The sequence below is a fragment of the Micromys minutus genome, assembly GCF_963924665.1.
Source record: "Micromys minutus genome assembly, chromosome: 1".
NCBI lineage: Eukaryota > Metazoa > Chordata > Mammalia > Rodentia > Muridae > Micromys > Micromys minutus.
Window position 1 is genome coordinate 223,229,675 of NC_137969.1, and position 20,903 is coordinate 223,250,577.

The 20,903-nt window shown below is 34.7% G+C and overlaps 1 protein-coding gene across 8 annotated transcripts in view; it reads left to right on the forward strand.

Moving 5' to 3' along the window:
• The window catches only part of GPHN (gephyrin), a 448,543-nt gene that overhangs the window by 145,587 nt on the left and 282,053 nt on the right, over positions 1–20,903 (forward strand). For 4 of the 8 annotated variants that reach the window (XM_080942493.1, XM_080942494.1, XM_080942495.1 and 1 more), the window contains exon 5: positions 9,424–9,462. The exons of the other annotated variants lie outside the window; for them this stretch is intronic. In XM_080942493.1, the coding sequence (XP_080798619.1) occupies positions 9,424–9,462 (39 nt within the window). The remainder of the gene's footprint in view (positions 1–9,423; positions 9,463–20,903) is intronic. 8 annotated transcript variants of the gene reach the window in all.

Sequence of the window (20,903 nt, forward strand, 5' to 3'; positions counted from 1 at the left end):
TGTTCCCTTCTAAGAGGACTGTGGCATCCACATTCTGGCCTTCCATCTTTTTGAGCTTCATAAGATCTGTGAATTATTTCTTGGGTATTCTGAGCTTTGGGGGGGCTAGTATCCACATATCAGTGAGTGTATATCATGTGTGTTCTTTTGTGACTGGTTTACCTCACCCAAGATGATTGTCTCTAGTTCCCTTCATTTGCCTACAAATTTCATAAAGTCATTGTTTCTAATAGCTGAGTAGTACTTCATTGTGTAAATGTAGCACATTGTCTGTATTCATTCCTCTGTTAAAGGACATCTGGGTTCTTTCCAGCTTCTGCCTATTATAAATAAGGCTGCTATGAACATGGTGTAGCATGTGTCCTTGTTATATGTTGGAGCATCTTTGTGGTATATGCCAAGGAGTGGCGTAACTGGGTCTTCAGGTAATACTATGTCCAATTTTCTGAGGAACCGCCAAAATGACTTCCAGAGTGGTTGTAACAGCTTGCAGTCCCACCAACAGTGGAGGAATGAGTGTTCCTCTTTCTCCACATCCTCTCCAGCACCTGCTGTAATCTGAATATTTGATCTTAGCTATTCTGACTAGTGTGAGGTGGAATCTCAGGGTTGTTTTGATTTGTATTTCTCTGATGACTAGGGATGTTGAGCATTTCTTTAGGTGCTTCTCTACCACTCAGTATTCTAAAGTTGAGAATTCTTTGTTTAGCTCTGTACCTCGTTTTTTAATAGGATTATTTGATTCTCTGGAGTCTAACTTATTTTTTTGTTTCTTTTCTTTCAATTTTTTATTAGATACTCTATTTACATTTGAGATGTTATCCCTTTTCCCCACCCTGCTCCCATCCTTCCACCCCCTCCATTTGCCTTCACAAAGGTGCACTGCCTCCTGATCCCCCTCTCCACCCCATTGCCTTGGCATTCCCCTACACTGGAGTCTAACTTCTTGAGTTCTTTGTATATATCGGATACTAACCCTCCATCAGATGTCGGATTGGTAAAGATCCTTCCCAATCTGTTAGCTGCTTTTTAGTCTTCTTGACACTGTCCTTAGCCTTAAAGAATCTTTGCAATTTCATGTGGTTCATCTATTTTTTGATTCTTGATCTTAGAACATAAGCCAATGGTGTTCTATTCTAAGCTCTTCCCCAATCCCTTTTCTAATAATTTCAGTATACTGGTTTTATATGGAAATCTTTGATCTTGGACTTGAGCTTTGTACAAGGAGATAAAAACGGATTGATTTCCATTCTTCTGCATGCTGACTGCCAGTTGAACCAGAACCTTTTGATGAAGAGGCTGTCCTTTTTCTATTGAATGTCTTTAGCTTCTTTGTCAAAGATCAAGTGACCATAGGTGTGTGAGTTCATTTCTGGGTCTTCAGTTCTGTTCTATTGATCTACCTGCCTGTTTCTGTATCAATACCATGCAGTTTTTATCACATTTGGTCTGTCATACAGCTTGAGGTTAGGGATGGTGATTCTCCTGGAATTCCTTTTATTGTTAAGATAAGTTTTCACTATCCTGGGTTTTTTGTTGTTCCAAATGAATTTGCAAGTTGCTCTTTCTAACTCTATGAAGAATTGAGTTGGAATTTTGATGGGGATTGCACTGACTCTGTATATTCCCTTTAACAAGATAGCCATTTTACAGTGTTAATCCTTCCAATCTATGAGCATAGGAGATCTTACCATCTTCTGAGATCTTCAGTTTTCTTCTTTAGCGATTTGAAGTTCTTCTCATACAGATCTTTCACTTGTTTAGTTGGGATCAAACCACAATATTTCATATTGTTTGTGACTATTGTGAAGGGTGTCATTTTTCTAGTTTCTTTCTCAACCTTTTTATCTGTTGAGTAGAAAAAGGCTACTGATTTGTTTGAGTTAATTGTATATCCAGCCACTTGCTAAACCTTATAGGAAAGTCTTGGATGGAATTTTTGGGGTCACTTAAGTATACTATCATGTCATTGAAAAATACTAATATTTTGACTTCATCCTTTCTGATTTGTATTCATTTTATTTGTTTTTATTGTCTAATTGCTCTGCCCAGGACTTATAGTACTATATTAAATAGGTAGGGGGAGAGTAGTCCAGCTTGTCTAGTCTCCCTGATTTTAGTGGGATTGTTTCAAGTTTCTCACTGTTTAGTTTGATGTTGACTACAGGTTTGCTGTGGATTGCTTTTACTATACTTAGGTATGGGTCTTGAATTCCTGATCTTCCCAAGACTTTTAACATAAAGGGGTGTTGAATTTTGTCAAATGCATTCTCAGCATTTAATGAGATAATCATGTGTGTTTTTTTTTTTTTTAGTTTGTTTGTATAGTGGATTATGTTGATAGATTTCCAATATTGAACCATCTCTGCATCCTTTGGATGAAGCCTACTTGATCATGTTGAATGATCATTTTGATGTGTTCTTGAATTCATTTTGTAAGAATTTTTTGAGTATTTTTTGCTTCTATGTTTATGAGGGAAATTGGCCTGAAGTTTTCTTTCTTTATTAGGTCTTTGTGTGGTTCAGGTATGAGTGTAATTGTGACTTCAAAGAATGAGTTGGGTAGTGGTTTTTCTGTTTCTATTTTGTGGACTAGTTTGGAGAGTATTGGTATTAGGTCTTCTATGAAAGTCTGATAGAATTCTGTACCGAACCCATCTGGTTCTGGGCTTTTTTTGTTGTAGTTGGGTAGTTTTTGATGACTGCTTCTATTTCTTTAGGGATTATGGGACTGTATCTTTACTTTTAAAATGGAAGTACAGCATGTATAATCATAACTCTAAATTAAAGTTATTTCTTGCCCATTAGGAATGAAGACCTAGGTATGAGTTAATTTCTAGCCTAGTAACTATTCTTACAATTATTTGTGTACAAAATTTAAGCTGCTTGGAAGTACCACAGTTCAATTTTGTTGTTTTGTTTGTGAAGTTAAGTTAGTGCTTCTCAGGATCAAGACAATCGATAAATAATGATTTTCTTGTCTAGTATACCTATTATTTTATATAAAATTCCTTTTTGTGACTGAAGAAATCACAGTATAACAGTTTGAGGAAACTAAGGTCCTTCAATTTCAAATTCTGAACGTGTTCCTTTTATCATTCCCCAACTTTTGCTTAAACATCTCAATTAGTATTTCTTCCACCTAGTTGTTCTTTGCTAGAAAATTTTAGTTGATTGAAAACCCATACATTTTAAAATAAATAGGCAACTGGCTCTTATTCAACTCTTTGCTGTACATAAATGAAATTATTTTGTATAATAGATTGAGGAATGCTACAATTTTCTTTTCCCAAGTCTTCTTACTCTGTATATTATCCTTTTATTAATTTTTTCCCACCAGCCACAAACTTTCTCAGAATTGATCCCTTGTCTTCAGCCTACTCATAAAAAAGACCAATTATAAGATAAGACCAGTAGACAAAAAGGTATAAAATTTATGTTTAATTCTATACCTTTAAAGTCATACAATTACTTAGATGCATGAATTAGTAAGGGGGTTAGCCTTATTTTCATTTAAACCATCAAATTGTAAGGCTTTAGTGAACTTTGCAACATGAAAGATGAAAAAATACATTGCTTCTAAACAGTGTCTCCTGAAAATAACAGGAATACTGTACCCATTAATTCATAGCAGGTGAGGTTCTCTTCACAAGACCTGCATAAGATCAAGCCTATTAACAAACAGTATAATAGAATAATACTATAATAGGGGGAAGAGAAGAGTTAATGAGCCCCAACCCTTAACTGAGGAAATATGGACAGTTGATAGCTTCTGGTAAAGGGGAACTATTTTTTTTTTTTTTTTTTTTTTAAGGATGTGGCCCTTGGTAGGTTGGGCATGGTGCTTTAACGAATCTGAAAATACCTAGAAGTAAATAGATAGCACAAATGAATTTGCTAGGTTATTGAAGTTAACAAAGAAAGAGGCATGAAAATTGGGAGTGATTCAAGATAGGGGCAGGAGTGGATCTAAGAGGAGTTAAGAGGACAAATTGGAGGTGAATATTATGAAAATATACTCTCATAAAGTTCTCAAAAATGAGTTTGATGCTCTTTCCCACTTCCTTTTTTATTAGATTCAATATGTCTGGTTTTCAATATGTATAATTTAAAACAAAAAAATATACATTGCCTCATATCAGAATTTTGAAAATGAGGTAATCTCAAACACTTTATATTTAAACAGTCCACAAATAAAACTATGTCTTTAATTTACTTAAAAATACATACCTTAATATTACACCTAATCTATATAAAAATGTGTTTTAAGCTTTCACAGTTCCTTTATAGGGAAGAGATAGCATACAAAATTATGGTATGCTTACTTTCTAATTGGAGTTCTTACTAGATTTGTAGTGTTGCCTATGTAGCTATTTATAAAGCAATAAGGACAAAAAAGATTTTCCTGTTTTGTTTGTAGGTTTAATTCTGAGAACCAGCTTTTACTAGTATGTGTCTTTATACAGCTTATGAAAAATATTCAGTCAGTACTTAGTTTTTTAATGTTCAAGATGAACATAAAAGATTCAAGATTAACTCATAGAATAAGTATATTATCTGAGGTAGTATAAAAAGCTATTTTATACACATATTTTGTTAATAAAAAAAACACCCAGAGTTAGGTCACTTATTAAAACAATTTTTATTTAGTTCATAGTGTAGAAGACTAAATGTACAAGATCATGTAGCCTTATCAATTTGTCCTTTAATGAGAGTCTAATATTGGGTAGAATATTAACAGGAATGTGAGATTAAGAATTCATATTATCAGTTTTATAGAACAGTACAACCTTGCGAGAATGCAAAGGGATGTACAGGGGCTTTTAAAGCTTCCTTTTGAGGACAGTTCCATCCATAGTCTCGGAACCTCCCATTAGGTCCCACTTTTTAAAAGTTTTGTATTATTACTGAGTATCACCCCACTAATGAGAGGCTCTAAGATATGAACTCTTAGGAGATGAAACCATACCCAAAAAACAGCCAGCTCTCAAAGTAGTGCTTGCCTCACCATGTCATCCATGTTTACCTAGGCCGGCTTAGGACGCTTGAGCTAAACCAGTCTCCTTGCTTCAACCTCCCGAGGATCCGAGACTGTACACTTGTACAACTGTTCTTATTTCTGTTTTAATCTATCTGTACTATCAATAGAACTTGAGCTTAAACTATAAGTGGATACTGGTTGATTAAATCCTGAAAAGATTTCGCTGTCGGAAAAAGAAAGGCTAAGCATTATAGGAACTTAAGTATCAATTGTACAGTTGTAAAAGAGAAAAGCAAACAGAGTGAACCTTCTAAATGCATATTTTATCTTGAATTTATTAGAGTATGCAAATGTGTGGAATTGCTTTCCAGCACTTGCACATTCCTGTTCAAATGATCAGAGGATAGAATAACAGTAAACATTAGTCTTACAAGGTACATGTTAAAATAATTGAAAACAAAATACCAGTAAACACTAACACTATTCATATTAACACTAAAGTCAAATTTAACTAGAGATATAGTTAGTCATTGTTGTAACAATTTGAGAATATGCCTTTATTACAGACTAGAATAAGTTAATGTCTATATTATAGACCCATCTATAAAATATAATATTGCTTCCTGCACACAATGTAGTATAATTACAACAAAGGGATGCACACATATATATTTCAATGAACATAAAATAGTATCACTTTTGTTAAATGACATCATATTTGTGACTTTATATTTTTCCATTATAAAGACCTGATACGAATTAATTAACTGGATCAGAAACAATTATTTGGGATGATTCTAATAATTGTGTCATTGTTATTTTTTTATAATAGAAGATGACAAAATGCATAGTTCTTATTAAATGTGAAGGGGCCTGGAGAAATGGCTCAGGGGTTAAGATCTTGTTTTCCTTCTTTATTGGATAACTCAGCAACTGCCTGTGACTCCTACATATATATAACTAAAATGAAAGAAATCCTTATAAAAAATGAAAGAGAAGTACCTTATGTGGTGGGATTTTCAATGCCAACAATTATTAATGGCACAGAGATAAGAATTGTTAAAATGGATATAAGTTTCTTCAAAAGATATTTAGAAGAAAGCAATAAACTTTTTGAAAGTTTACTGTTACCTATTTAACTACACTGAAAAAGAGTGATCAAGTGTAAACACAAAAACACAGAACCAGGTAAATATTCTAGAAGGTCTACTTTACATAAAAATAAATATCTTTAATGAATGAAGAAACTATAGTGATGGATCCCCGAAACATATTTGTTGTCTACCCCTTATATCATTATTCACTACTTCCAATCAATTTGCAGCAAATAACTTAATATTCTTGTATGTAATAATTCTCAGGATGGACCTTTTACAGGAAAATGATCAGCCACTACTTATTAAGAAGTGATTCTAAATAGAGTTTTACAAAGTATAGAATAACAATTGGCATGAACTAAGGTAAAAAAAGTTTCTAAAATTGTAAAATGCACAAAAATGTGGTTATTTTTAATATTAAAATGTGTCCTTATCACTGTATCTCTTTCATATACTATACCTATAATATATTGCTATAATATATCTCCATTTCATAGGTAGGCCTTGTATAATGGGGCTATTTAGTGATAATTCTTTTGGTAAAGTCTAAAAGAGATTACACCATATGCATTATTATAAATAGGATAGTTACAAGTTTGGATAATTATATGACAAGTGTGAAACTGTTTATAAATCCTATTTACATTTTTCCATTTACTGCCTTTTGCCATTTTCAAGGCTTCTTGATACATAGTCCTACAGGTGGGACACTTGGGGAAGATGAATATCACTGTCAAAAATAAATATTTCTTAGAAGAATGAGGGACTGGTTTTATATAATATTCAAAGCAAGTTCTAGTATAAACATACCTTCGCCTGAAGGTACATCACTGATAGTATTAACAATTTGTTGTAGCATATATGTTTCTATCTTTATGCTGCTTTATAAATATAAAATATCTCAGAATACATTATTAAATGTATATTTAAATATAGATAGCAAGTTATTTTCAGAAACTATATAGTTTCTGAAACATCATAGTTTCCCAGGACTGGCATCCCTATAGCATAGAAGCAGATATATGTATTACAAATGATTGAAAAATCCCCAAATCTAAGGGAAGAGATAATCATCCAGGTATATGAGGCAGCAGAAGAACAAATCGTCCAGACCAGAAAAAGAAAGTCTCATGTCATATAATAATCAAAATACTTAATATACAGAATGAGAAAAGGTATTTAAAGCTGCAACAGAGTAAAGTCATGTTACATATAAAGGCAGTTCTAATCTACCCATCAGAATTAATTCTACAAATTCTGAAAGAAGACCGATGCCAGTCCAAACTACTATATCAAGAAAGGTTATCACCATAATCAAATGAGAAAGAAACATTTTATATAATAAAAACAATTTTAAGGAATTTGTGACCACTAGGCTAGCATTCCCAGAGGCTACTGAAAAGGAATACTTGGGTGAGAAAAAGAGGCTAGATATACTCAAGTCAGCACAGGGAATAAATTATTTGAGAACAAATAATCAAAAGAGGTTTGTTATTGATGCTGACTATGCTTTATAAAATTATTGTAAGCACTAAAGTTGTATCTCCATATATAATTTTTACTTGGTCTGAAATGATCTTCTTTTGATTTGTTTTGAATCAGTTTGAAATGTAAAGATGAATCTCAGATTCTCTATAAGATGAGAAAACAGGAAATAGACAGGGTCCAGCTTCTAGGCTGCAATTTACTAACCTAATAATAAAGTTCTTCTATTAGCAATCTCATCTGCTAATCTACAAACTCAAAATTATGTGTGAGCTTTCAGTATACTCTGAAACTCTGCGATCACGAAAATGAATTTTCCCAAGAAATTTATGCTACTTCGAATTGTCTAATTCATGTTATATATTCATGTACTTTTCATGAGGATACAGGAATAAACAGAAGTCTCTGTGTTGGGCCATTGAGATGTGTCAGAGGGAAAAATCATGTGCCACCATTCCTGAGAGCTTTTGTTTAGAATTTTGAAGAGTCCAGCAAGAATCTTGTCATTTAGGTGCATATGTGTGTACATGTGTGTATGCAGTCTCTCCCTGACACACACAATACAGCATAAATAGATGTAATTTAAGTTTTGCTAAAGTTCTCCGTGAATTTTATAATGATATAAAAATTTGCAATCAACTTAGTAAATTTTCTCATATACAGATTTAAAGATGAAGCAAAAGCCTAAGAAAATTAATAGTATATAAAACTAGAGATAAGTTCTGTGAATAAAAATAAACCCAGGAAAGAAGATGATCAATAGTATAAGCAGGAAAACTCATTGTAATTAAAATAAAGCCATCTATAAGGACAATGACATTCAAGTAATGACCTAAAGAAGGAAAGAGGAACGAAACATGTAAAATGATTGTGTAGAGGTGTGGGATGACTGGTTCATGTTTTAACAGGAAACCAGTTATAAGGCAATTAAAATAGTATAGGTGAAAAATTAAGAGTGACTTAGATCAAAAGAAGGAGGGGAAAGAACATAAATCTGTGAATTGGAGAGGAGAGGAGACAGGTGAAACGGGGAGAAAAAGTTAGTTTTGAGACAGTTTTTCTGTGTAGCCCTGGCTGTCCATAAACACGGGATTCTTCTGCCTTAGCCTCTCAAGTGCTAGAATTAAAAGGTCGCCATGCATAGCCAACTGATATACCTTGAAAGAAGTAACAGATGAAAAAAGAGAACGAGAGAAGCCAAGTAAAATAGGCAGGATTAAGCTTTAATGGTTTAAGGAATGTATTGCCATTTAGTGAAATGAAAAATATTAACGGAAAGGAAAATCTAGGGGATTAAATTGGGGTTTTTACATTGATGATAGAAATATGAATTGCCAAGGAACTCAAAGCAAATGTCTGAAGAATTTTCGAGTCATGGATATAAATTAAAATCCATGACAATTGATAAGATTACCTAGGTGTTATTTAGAATTAATGTATATTTATTGTATTACTGCCCCTGGTGGTTTTTCATAATCTAATTTAAAGACATAGGGAGTTTCTAGAAATTATCCCCACTGCTAAAGAATAGAAGGAATCTCACTGAATTAAAGCCTTGACCTGCACAGAAAATACCATTAGTTGGCCATCCTCAAATTTTACCTTGATGTGAATTTTCCCAAGTACCTCCTTGCTGGAAACTGTGCACTGGAGGTAAGTGTGAAAGGGGAGGTTGTGGGGAGTGATGGGGTGAGGGCTCCCTAAACCTTTCTCAGACCTCAGAAGTGCTTTGATTCTGAGGAAGAGAAGGTTCAGGCTGGTTCTTCTTTCCCTGAACCAGTTCATAGAGCCCTAAATTTGACCTGCTTTCCTCAAACTGGGAATCAGAAATCCCTTTTCTCTTCTGTTTTTCTGCTGCAGAAATTCCCAACATTCCCATTTTGTGGGCTCCAGAAAGGGGTAAGCGAAGACTTCAATCCCAGCCAATCATTTTCAGATTAATACTTTTTAGTGTTTTGGTTTATTTTCCCATCATAAAAAACAAAAAACCTGCTTTGACCCATTTTTCCCATTTATTTAATTTCCTTGTGGATTGTTACGTATCTATCTATGTTCTAGGGTAATTCTGTATCCCTGGGCAATAGAATTTAAACTCATCTGCTGTTTCCATTTGTGTGCTATTTCTTGTGAATTTTCATGTGCAGTTTATGCATTATTTCTTACATGGAAGATACCCAGTTCAGGGACTTTTTGCTTTGCCTCATCTTTTCCTGAATGGTGTTTTGTTCCCCTGCTGAGAGCTTGTCATTACCTTACTCAGCTGCTTCTGATGATCTGCCATTGCTTCTCTACTGTTCTGTCTTTCTGCTTGATTACTTTTGGATTTTCTCCACTTTTTACCTATTTTGATCTGCTGAATAATTTGTGTTCTTTACTCATTGGTGCTTTATCCATCAGCAAATGCCCTGGTACTTCCATATCCATCTGCTATTTTAGCATCCAGACTCCCAGCATTGTCTATCTGCTCCCCACCACATACCTCTATATTGTGGCCTACTAAGTTTACTATCATCTGCCTGCCTGATTTTGCCCTGCCCAGTATGCTTGCAATGGTGTAAGTAGGTACAGATTATTTAGCACTTCGTTTCTGAATGCCTTGTCCCTCTGGATTGGACTGTTGACTAGGTTGCCTGACTGTTGCCTCATCTTCCTATTTGCTTCCTTTGGCTGCACCCTTATTTTATTTGAGACCTGGCGTTCATCCCCAGTGAATTTGTGACTTGCTGGTTTGCTCCTACTGCCTCCCTTTGTATTTCTCTGCTTCTAATGAATTAGCACCATTGTTCCCTGTTGTCTTTAACACTGATCAGATGTTACTTCCAAGGAAAATTTGCCTATGTATTGTCCAACTAAGTCTTAGAAATAAAAAATGATTTGTTATTTAACAGCCCAGGTCAGTTTACTTTAAAATGACTCAAAGCTCAATGATCAGCTGTTATTTTTGCTTGTAGTACAAGTCCTCATTTTTCTCTTTTGTGATGACACGTTTAAAACACGCATCACTCTTACCTCGGTTACCTGTCAGCATCATATGTAATGCACGTTGTTTGCTTATGTGTGGGATCTTTCAATAATGTTCCATATTATAAATTTATTTCTGAATTTATTTTACATAATTCTCAAAGGTTTCATGAAGACAGTTGCTTAATTTTACCTTTTAATTAACAGAAAAAATTTACCTTGAAAATATTTAATTATTTTGTATTTCTTAGTAGTTCTGATTAGAGTAGTTTTCAGCTCTGCTCATTTTTTTTCCTAGAAGAATATATTTTCTTCCTCTCATAACTTAATCAATAATACTGTTATAAATCTTTCTGATGTTTTCATCTCTCCCTCCTTTGTAACTTCTTTTCTTGTGCGAGGGTAGAGTTTGTACTTGGCATCTAAAAATATTTTGTAATGTATATTTTTTAATCTTATGTTGACATGAAAAGCCAAACATGAGAATTGGTGAAGAATTCTGTAGAGTTCATAAGTCTAAAAAAAATGTAAAGTAGGATGTTCACAAGTGCGTGCACGTGTGTGTGTAAATTTTAAATGTCCTTTCTATTTGCTGCATCATTATGCTTGAAATGATGTAAAAATTATAAGTATTTATATTAAATTTTAAGATTTCTGTCTTAATAAAATATGAATATAATATACACACATGTATATACATACATAAATACACACATATATTATATGTATGTGTATACACACACATACACACACACGCACATATACATATATATATTATATATGCATGCCAAGCTTTAGGGTGGCAGAGGCAGGTAGTATATATGACTTAGAGGCCAAGCCAGTCTGGTCTACATAGTGAGGGCCTGGCCAGGCCAAGAGAGACACAATGAGATCCTGTCTCAGAAAAAAAAGAAAAAATATATTGCTTAAAACTTACCACAGAAGTATAAAAATCAGCATTTTTCAGGGGCTTTTTTACAGTCACCATCACCATTTACAGAATCATCCAATACACACACACACACACACACACACACACACACATATGTGTATGTATATATGTAATAAAAATGTCCAATATTCCATTCCTTGCCCCTGGCAAACATTATATTCTGTCTTATTAATTTGCCTATTGTAGGTAAGTTATCTAAATCAGAACAGAATTTTTTGTACTTCTGTCTTGTTTCACCTAACATAATGTTCCTAAGCTTCCATGTTGTAGCATGTGTTAGAGGTCTATTCCTCTTTTCAACTATATGTTTATGCCTCAGTTTATCACTTCAACTATTGAGTAAACACTGGGTTGTTTGTGCCTTCTGGCTATTAGCAACAGCATTGCTGTGAGTTTTGGTATACAAGTGTCTTATTTTGTTTTGTTTTCCCTGTTCCTTTTGCTCTATCAACCAAAGTATGTATAGGAATAAATTAATAGCAAAGAGTTCAGGAAAACTGTATAAAATGCATGAAAATTCAGTAAGTCCAAGATACTGTGATATTAAAAGAAAATAATAAATTTTGGACAAGCTATAAAAGGCCAAGTTCTAAGATTTAGGAGATTCAGGTGTGGTGGCACATATTTAATCTCAGCACTTAGGAGACGGACACTGGTGAATCTTTGTGAGTCAATGCCATCCTAGTCTATCAATTTCTATAACAAAATCAAGTTCTATAACAGCCATGACTACAAAGAAACCTGTCTTGAAAAAATAGCAGTTACAACAAAAAAACTAGAGTGATGTTACACAGGTCTTGAGTGCTTAAGATACAGCAAAAGTAGTACTAAAAAAGGTAAAGTTTTGGGTGGGTGGGTTGTTCATGTGTTTGTTTTAAACAACAGAATGGTGTGTAGTGTTAATTTAAGAGAAGAGAGTCATTTGAAAGGCAAGGTCTCAAAAAGGTGACAAAAATGAGGAAACCGTTATATTTAAACTCTAAAGTTTAGAAGAATTAGAATTGTAACTTAATGGTTTTTCATCCTGGACACGAAATGTACTTACAAAGACTTTCCTAAAACAGATTCGTGGTTTGTGGATTATAACACTTTGTATATGTGTATCACAGTGTGATCTAAGCTGAATTACTTTTTCTCTTTTATTGATAATAATTTTTCACACATAATATATCCCGATTTCCATTCCATGTACTCTCATTTTTCCCCACTTCCTCTCTCATCCAGATCTACTCCTTTTCTGTCTGTCAGAAAACAAATATGCTTTTAAGGGAGAGCAACAACATAACATAAAATAAAACTAACATGTTGATATAGGACAACACTGCAAGGAAAGAACCCAAAGAAAGACACAAGAAACAGATATGGATACAGAGACTCTCTCAATTATATACTTAAAAGCCCCATTAAAACACTAAACTGGAAGTCATAATATATATGCAGAGGATCTGTTGGGGAGGAAGAGAACATGCATGTTTGTGTGTGCGTGCAAGTGCATGTATGTCTGTGAATGAACAAACAACCCTGAGGTAACATAATGAGGCAAGGAGCCTCCAGTGATCTCCTTGAGTTTGTTTTTTCTTGGTCATTTATCTACTGCTAGGCATGTAGTCCTACCCTTAAGAGTAGCTTGTTTCTCACTGAGCCTTCAGCTCTAAGACCCCATATAGTGTAGGCGGATACCTACCTAGCCTGTGCATACTGCCTCAGTTTCTGTGAGTTCATATGTGTGCTTGTTCTGTTGATGCTAAATCTAATTCTATACCACAATGCCAAGACTTAAAGGAATAAAGTTAGAATTAGTCTTTCTCTTCAAGAGTTTTGAACTGGAATGTTTAAAATAATAATAGATAAGGGATAAAAATACTTTGATTGCATGAAACTATGTCTTACTCATTCAACTTTTGGTGAGGGAAATTTTGTTTATTCTGTCTACCCTTTATCAACTGAGTCTCTGTACTAAACTAACACAGAAAACACATTGGAATCCAGGAGAGGAATAAAATTTAACACCAATGAAATACATTTTTAGTATCATCTACCATGTTGTGAAACATTTTCTTCCAATTCTAATTCTTGGAGAGAAAAGTTCAAAGTTATAATGTTTGTATTTAAAGTAATCCTTTCACTTCTCTGGGCCTCACTGATTCCATGAGAAGAATTCTTTCTGAGCTGAGGAGATGGCTCAATGGTTAAACAACATGAGTTTGCATTGCCAACATCGAGATTAAAGCTGTATGTGATCAGTGCTGTTTCATTATAGCCTGAATTCTGAGGGCCACATAACCAGCTGGCTGGCCAACCTAATCTAAAGGGAGTGTTACAGGTTCAGTAAGACTCCAGGCCTCAAATATTAGAGTAAGCAGCAATAGAAGACATCTGAAGTCATCCTCTGCACTTCATAAAGAAGCATATAGAAAACCTACACATATATACAAGTGTATGTACATTTATTTACTACACATACATACATTTCAAAAGAAAGTTCTCTTTATTTAAACCTCATTCCTGTCCTAAGACAGTGACAGTAATTTATATTTTATTTATAGTCTCCTTTTCTAGTTTTTCTTTTATTAAAAGTTTTTCATGTACTCTATTTTGATTGTTTCCTTCCTCCAATTCTTTGCAGTTCCTACAATCCTTTTCTGTATCTCTTTAGAAAACAAACAGGTATCTTTTTGTTTGAAAAATAATGACAAAATAAAATAAAATTAGATAATATAAAATAAAATCCAACGACTCTAAGTAGGACAGCACAACCAAGAACAAGACCCAAAGAAAAAGTGGAAACATGTATGAACACAGTGAGACATAGGTTCAAATCTGGAGCCATAATATCTACTCAAAGGACCTATAAAGTAAAAGAAAAAATTAAAAGTTGGGGGCTGGAGAGATGGCTCTGTGGTTAAAAGCAATAACTGCTCTTCCAGAGGTCCTGAGTTAAATTCCCAGCAAACACGTGGTGGCTCACAACCATCTGTAATGGGAACTAATGCTCTCTTCTGGTGTGTTTGAAGACAGCAACAGTGTACTCACATACATAAAATAAACTCTTTTTAAAGGGTTTATTTATTTATTTTATGTAAGTATACTGGAGCTATCTTCAGACACACCAGAAGAGGGCATCTGATACTATTACATACAGTTGGTTCTGAGCCACCATGTGGTTGCTGGGATTTGAACTCAGGACCTGTAGAAGAGCAGTCAGTACTCTTAACCACTGGGCCATTTCTCCAGCTCCCTAAATAACTCTTTAAAAAATTAAATGCCTAGATTATTAGTTTTGTACCCTGCCATTTGCTGAAAAGGGTCACACATATATCATCTGTAAATAAGTATACTTTGAAAATATCTTTAATATTAATGCCTACTAAATTTAGTGACATTGAGATTCATAGGTGGTTATAAGTTTTCACAATTTACAATAAAATAGCTAGATAAAATGTGTAATAGAGTTAAATGTTCAGTAGGTTGTACTTAAATATAATTTTAAATACACTGAGAAATATTTGACTGTTGTTTTCTCTTATTTCAGTTAGTAGTGATACTGTTCAAGAGTTTCTCTTATCAGTTAAAACTTAATTGAATTCCTGATGTAATAAGAGTTCAGACTTATTCATTAGCTTTTTTAATGTATTTGATAAACTAGTCATCTGAACTTGGAATGCATTTTTCCTTTTTATATTGATAGACTTAAAATTGGAGTCCTGGTTCTTTTAAAATTTCAGTAGTGTGTCGTCCGCTAACCTGCTTTCCCCTTCATATTCTAGATTGTCCTACTAATGTTTGTTTACTTAAAGATTTTTTATGTGAGTATATTGTCCACTCTCTTTAGACACACCAGAGGAGGGTATCAGATCCATTACAGATGGTTGTGAGCCACCATGTGGTTGCTGGAAATTGAACTCAGGACCTCTAGAAGAGCAGTTAGTGCTCTTAAGCATTGAGACATCTGTCCAGCCCCCTACTATTCTTCTTATTGTAATAATATAGGTACGGAAATATCAACGTTTTCTTTTTAAGAGAACAAGACTAAAATAGAATTTCTATCATATTTAACATATTTTAGCATTGATTTTAAAAGATTATTTTTGCTTGTATTCACACTGAAAATCACAGAGACATATAATGTAGAAATCTAAGATAAAAGACTAATGTGATTTTATTTGTAATGAGTATACTGTTTTCTTGTGATCTTTGAACTCCTATTTTAATTTCAAAGATTTAAAATTAAGTTCTATGTTTCCTTTATGTGACAGTCAATGTATGCCAGTATCTCATCCTTATGAAGTATCAAATCTTTTCATATATTTTCATTTTTTTACAGTTTATTTTATTTGCATTTCAAATGTTATCCCCCTCCCAGTTTTCCTCCACAAACCCCAGTCCTCTTCCCCCACCCCCTCCCTCTATGAGGGTCCTCCCCCACCCACCTACCCACTCCTGCCTCAGTGCCCTACCCTATATATCAAGCCACAGGACCAAGGGGTTCCCCTCCCAGTGATGCCACATGAGGCAATCCTCTGTTACATATTGACTGGAGCTGTTGGCCATTCCCTTTAGCTGTGTACTCTTGATTGGTGGTTTACTCCTTGGGAGCTTTGCGGGGGAGGGGGATCTGGTTGATTTATATTATTGTTGTTCTTCCTATGGGGTTACAAGTCTTCAGCTCCTAAGGTCCTTGCCCTAACTTTCCCATTGGTGTTTCCACATTCAAGTCCAATGTTTGGCTATGTATGTCAGCATCTATATTAGTCTGGCTTTGGCAGAGCTTCTCAGGAAACAGAAATACCAGGCTCCTGTTAGTAAGCACTTCTTGGCATAAGCAATAGTGTCTGGGTTTGGTGTCAGCAGATGGGATGGATCCTTAAGTGCGGTAATCTCTGGATGGCTTTTTCTTCAGTTTCTGCTCCACTCTTTATTCCTGCATTTCCTTTTGACAGGAGAAATTCTGAATTAATATTTTCGAGGTGGGTAGATGGCCCCATCCTTCAACCAGGGGCTGTGCCTATCGATTGGATATGGTCTCTACATGTACTATATTCTCTTTGTTGGATATTTCAGCTAATGTCCTCCCCATGTGTCTGCAGGATTAAGATAGTAAAAGTGGCCATCCTAGCAAATGGCAATTTGAAGATTCAGTGTAATCCCCATCAAAATTCAGACTCAATTCTTCACAGAGATAGAAAGAGCAATTCTCAAATGTACCTGGAATAATAAAAAACCCAGAATAAAAACAACATTATCAACAATTATAGAACTTCTGGGAGAATCATCATCCCTGATCTCAAGCTACACTATAGAGTAATGGTGATAAAAACTTCATGGTATTGGTACAGAGACAGAAAGATAGTTCAGTGGAATAAAACTGAAGACCCAGAAATGAACCCATAAACCTTTTGTCACTTGATTTTTTTTACAAAGGTGCCAAAACCATCCAGTGGAAAAAAAGACAATATTTTCAACAAATGGTCCTGATTCAACTGGCAGTCAGCATCTAGAAGAATGCAAATCAATCCACGCTAATCTTGTACAAAGCTCAAGTCCAAATGGATCAAGGACCTCCACATAAAACAAGATAACATGAACCTAATAAAAGAGAAAGTGGTAAAGAAACTCGAACATATTGGCACAGGGGAAATTTTCCTGAACACAACACCAGTGGCTTATGCTCTAAGATCATGAATTGATAATGGGACCTCATAAAATTGAAAAGCTTCTGTAAGGCAAGGACACTATCAATAGGACAAAACAGCAAACAACCGATTAGGAAAAGATCTTTACCAACCCTATATTGGATAGAAAATTAACTCCCAAAATATACAAAGAACTCAAGAAGTTAGACTCCAGATTATCAAATAACCCCATAAAAATGGGGTACAGATGTAAACAGAATTCTCAACTAACAAATCTCAAATGGCCATGAAGCACCTAAAGAAAAGTTCAATATCCTTAGTCATGAGGGAAATGCAAATCAAAATAACCCTGAGATTCCACCTTATACCAACCAGAATGGCTAAGATCCAAAACTCAGGTGACAGCAGATGTGGAGAAAGAGGAACACTCCTTCTTTGTTGGTGGAATTTCAAACTAGTACAACCACTCTAGAAATAAGTCTGGCAGTAATTAGTCTTTTCTTCAGAAAATTGGACATAATACTACCTGAGGACCCAGCTATACCACTCCTGGGCATATACCCAAAAGATGCCGCAACATAAAATAGGGACACGTTAGCATACATTTAATTTAAATTGTATTTGATCATTTATCTAGACCTTAAAAGCATTTTGTATACTTTCCTTTTTTTCTTTTTTTTTTAAATAGATCGTTTTATGTTAGAGTAAATATGATAGCTAAATAATTTAATAATTATCTTTAATCAGAAAGCCAATTTGTGTGTCATGCAAAGCTACTTTCAGCAAAGTATCTAGTTTCTCAATGTATTAGAAAATGGTCAGCCAACACCACCACTGAAATCCCCATTCATGGATTGCCTGAACTACAAAAACTGCCAACAGAACTCTCTTCCATGGTCATGGACATACACTTCCAGGTGAGACCAGACTGAACTGATATCCAGATGAAGTTTCAGGACTTGATTTTCTGTCTAATTAATGTAACTATTATTAGACACTTTAGCCTCACATTATTCTAGGTGATTTAGCCAGTTAATATACCCTAGAGGTTGTACTCATTCAATGTCTCTTACATTGTCATCCTACCCAACAGTAAGCTAAAGATCTACTGAAATTATTCTACTCCTTGGTGTTTCTGTTTATCAATTCTATGCATTTTAACCCCAACAGTAAGTTAAAGATCTACTGAAATTATTCTACTCCTTGGTGTTTCTGTTTATCAATTCTATGCATTTTAACCCCATCTTATGCATTTAATACTCAATCTTCTAATAAACTAAAGTGATATGAACACAGAATTGGTGTTCAGACAACATATTTCTAGGCTCAAGAGAGCTCAGGAGAAAGCTGGGTTAACATTTCAACAGCCAACTGTCAGTAATTTTTTTTTGTTTTGTTTTGTTTTGTTGGGTTTTTTTTTTTTTTTCACAGACCGTCTTTTATTGGTAAAAGGGCACATAGAAACAATAAAAACCACAATGGAGTTTCCTAGAAAGAACAACAGTACACAAAACATCTAAAAAAAGAAGCACAGTGTTTCTAATACACAGAATTTAACCAAATTCTTTCCACATGGTAAATAAGGCAGTGAAAAATTTGCAGGCAATAGTAACCTGGTTGTCCAAGACTTTAGAAAAGCATTTTAGAGAGTTTAACAAAAAGAAAAGAATGTTGTAGAAAATATCAATCAATACACATTTTTCTTTCTTTTTTTTTTTTTTTTTTTTTTTTTTTTTACAGTGAGCAAAAAGTATATGTAATACAGGGTATAACCCGGAATTTGTCAATGTGTTCTTGGTGTGTAAGGATTGAGCATGACTTTTTTGTTTTGTTCTGTTTTGTTTTTTTTTCTTGGACTTCACACTGTGTGTGAGTTGTTTCTGGGGCAGTTCGAGCCTCTAGGGTTAGTATCCCACTATCAGTGACGGCATATTATGTCTGTTCTTTTGTGACTGGGTTATCTCACTCAGGATGATATTCTCTAGATGCAGCCATTTTCTTAAGAATTTGGTTAAGTCATTGTTTCTGGTGGCTGAGTAGTATTCCATTGTGTAAATGTACCACAATTTTTGTATCCATTCATTTACTGAAAGACATCTGGGTTCTTTCCAGCTTCTGGCTATTATAAATAGAGCTGCTATGAACATTGTTGTGCATGTATCTTTGTTGTGTATTAAAGTGTCTCTGGGGTATATTCCCAGAAGTGGAATAGCTGGGTCTTCAGGTAGTACTATGTCCAATTTTCTGAGGTATTGCCAGACTGATTTTCAGAGTGGTTGTATCAGTTTACAACCCCACCAACAGTGGAGAAGTGTTCCTCTTTCTCCACAACCTCGCCAGCATCTGCTGTCATCTGAGTTTTGTATCTTGGCCAATCTGACTGGTGTGAGGTGGAATCTCAGGGTTGATTTGATTTGCATTTCCCTGATGGCTAAGGATGTCAAGCACTTCCTTAGATGTTTCTTAGCCATTTGATATTCCTCAATTGAGAACGTTTTGTTTAGCTCTGTACTCCATTTTTTAATAGGGTTGTTTGATTCTCTGGTGTCTAGCTTTTTGTGTTCTTTGTATACTTTGAATATTAGGCCTCTATCTGATGTGGAGTTAGTAAAGATCTTTTCCCATTCTGTTGGCTGCCGTTTTGTTTTCTTGACAATGTCCTTAGCCTTACAGAAACTTTGCAATCTCATTAAGTCCCATTTGTTAATCTTTGACCTTAGAGCTTGAGCCATTGGTGTTTTGTTCACAAAATTTTCTCCTGTGCCTATGTGTTCTAAGGTTTTTCCCTACTTTCTCATCTAATAGTTTCAGTGTACCTGGCTTAATGTGGACATCTTTGATCCACTTACACTTGAGCTTTGTACAAGGAGATAAGAAAGGGTCTATTTTCATTCTTTTGCATGCTGAGTGCCAGTTGGACCAGCACCATTTGTTGAATAGGCTGTCCTTTTTCCATTGAATGTTTATGGCTCCTTTGTCAAAAATCAGGTGACCATATACGTGAGGGCTCATTTCTGCATCTTCTATTCTATTCCATTGATCCACATGCCTATTTCTGTACCAGTACCATGCAGTTTTCAGCACAATTGCCTTGTAATATAGCTTGAGGTCAGGAATAGTGATTCCCGCAGATGTTTTCTTGTTGTTGAGGATGGATTTCGCTATTCTAGGTCTTTTGTTGTTCCATATGAAATTGCACATTGATCTTTCCAACTCAATGAAGAACTGGGTTGGAATTTTGATGGGGATTGCATTGAATCTGTAGATTGCTTTTGATAGGATGGCCATTTTTAAAATGTTGATGCTTCCAATCCATGAGCATGGGAGGTCTTTCCATTTTCTGAGATCTTCCTCAATTTCCTTCTTTAGAGGTTTGAAGTTCTTGTCATACAGGTCCTTCACTTGCTTAGAGTCAAATTTAGTCAAGAGAATCTATTTGATAGTCACTTAAAAATACAAATTACTAATTTAAAATAATTTAGGAAGTGAATCAAAATAGAGCTTGGACTTATTCTATAGCAAAATGTATATGTGAGTATTTCACAAACCGAGATCATTTTCATTAACTTCCAGAATTGAATGGACAGAGGCAAGGCTTGTCAATAAGCATGCTAAGGCATAGAATGTTCCCTGTAATAAAGAATTGTCTAGCCCAAAGTTGTTAGTGGTCAATCAAGAGGTAATATGTTTTGTCTAAGAATGGTCTCATTTCTGAAATCCTGACTGAAGCGGATCACCGGATCAAAGCTAAACTAGACTTTGTGGTAATTCCCCATTAAGGAGTGTGTGTTCTG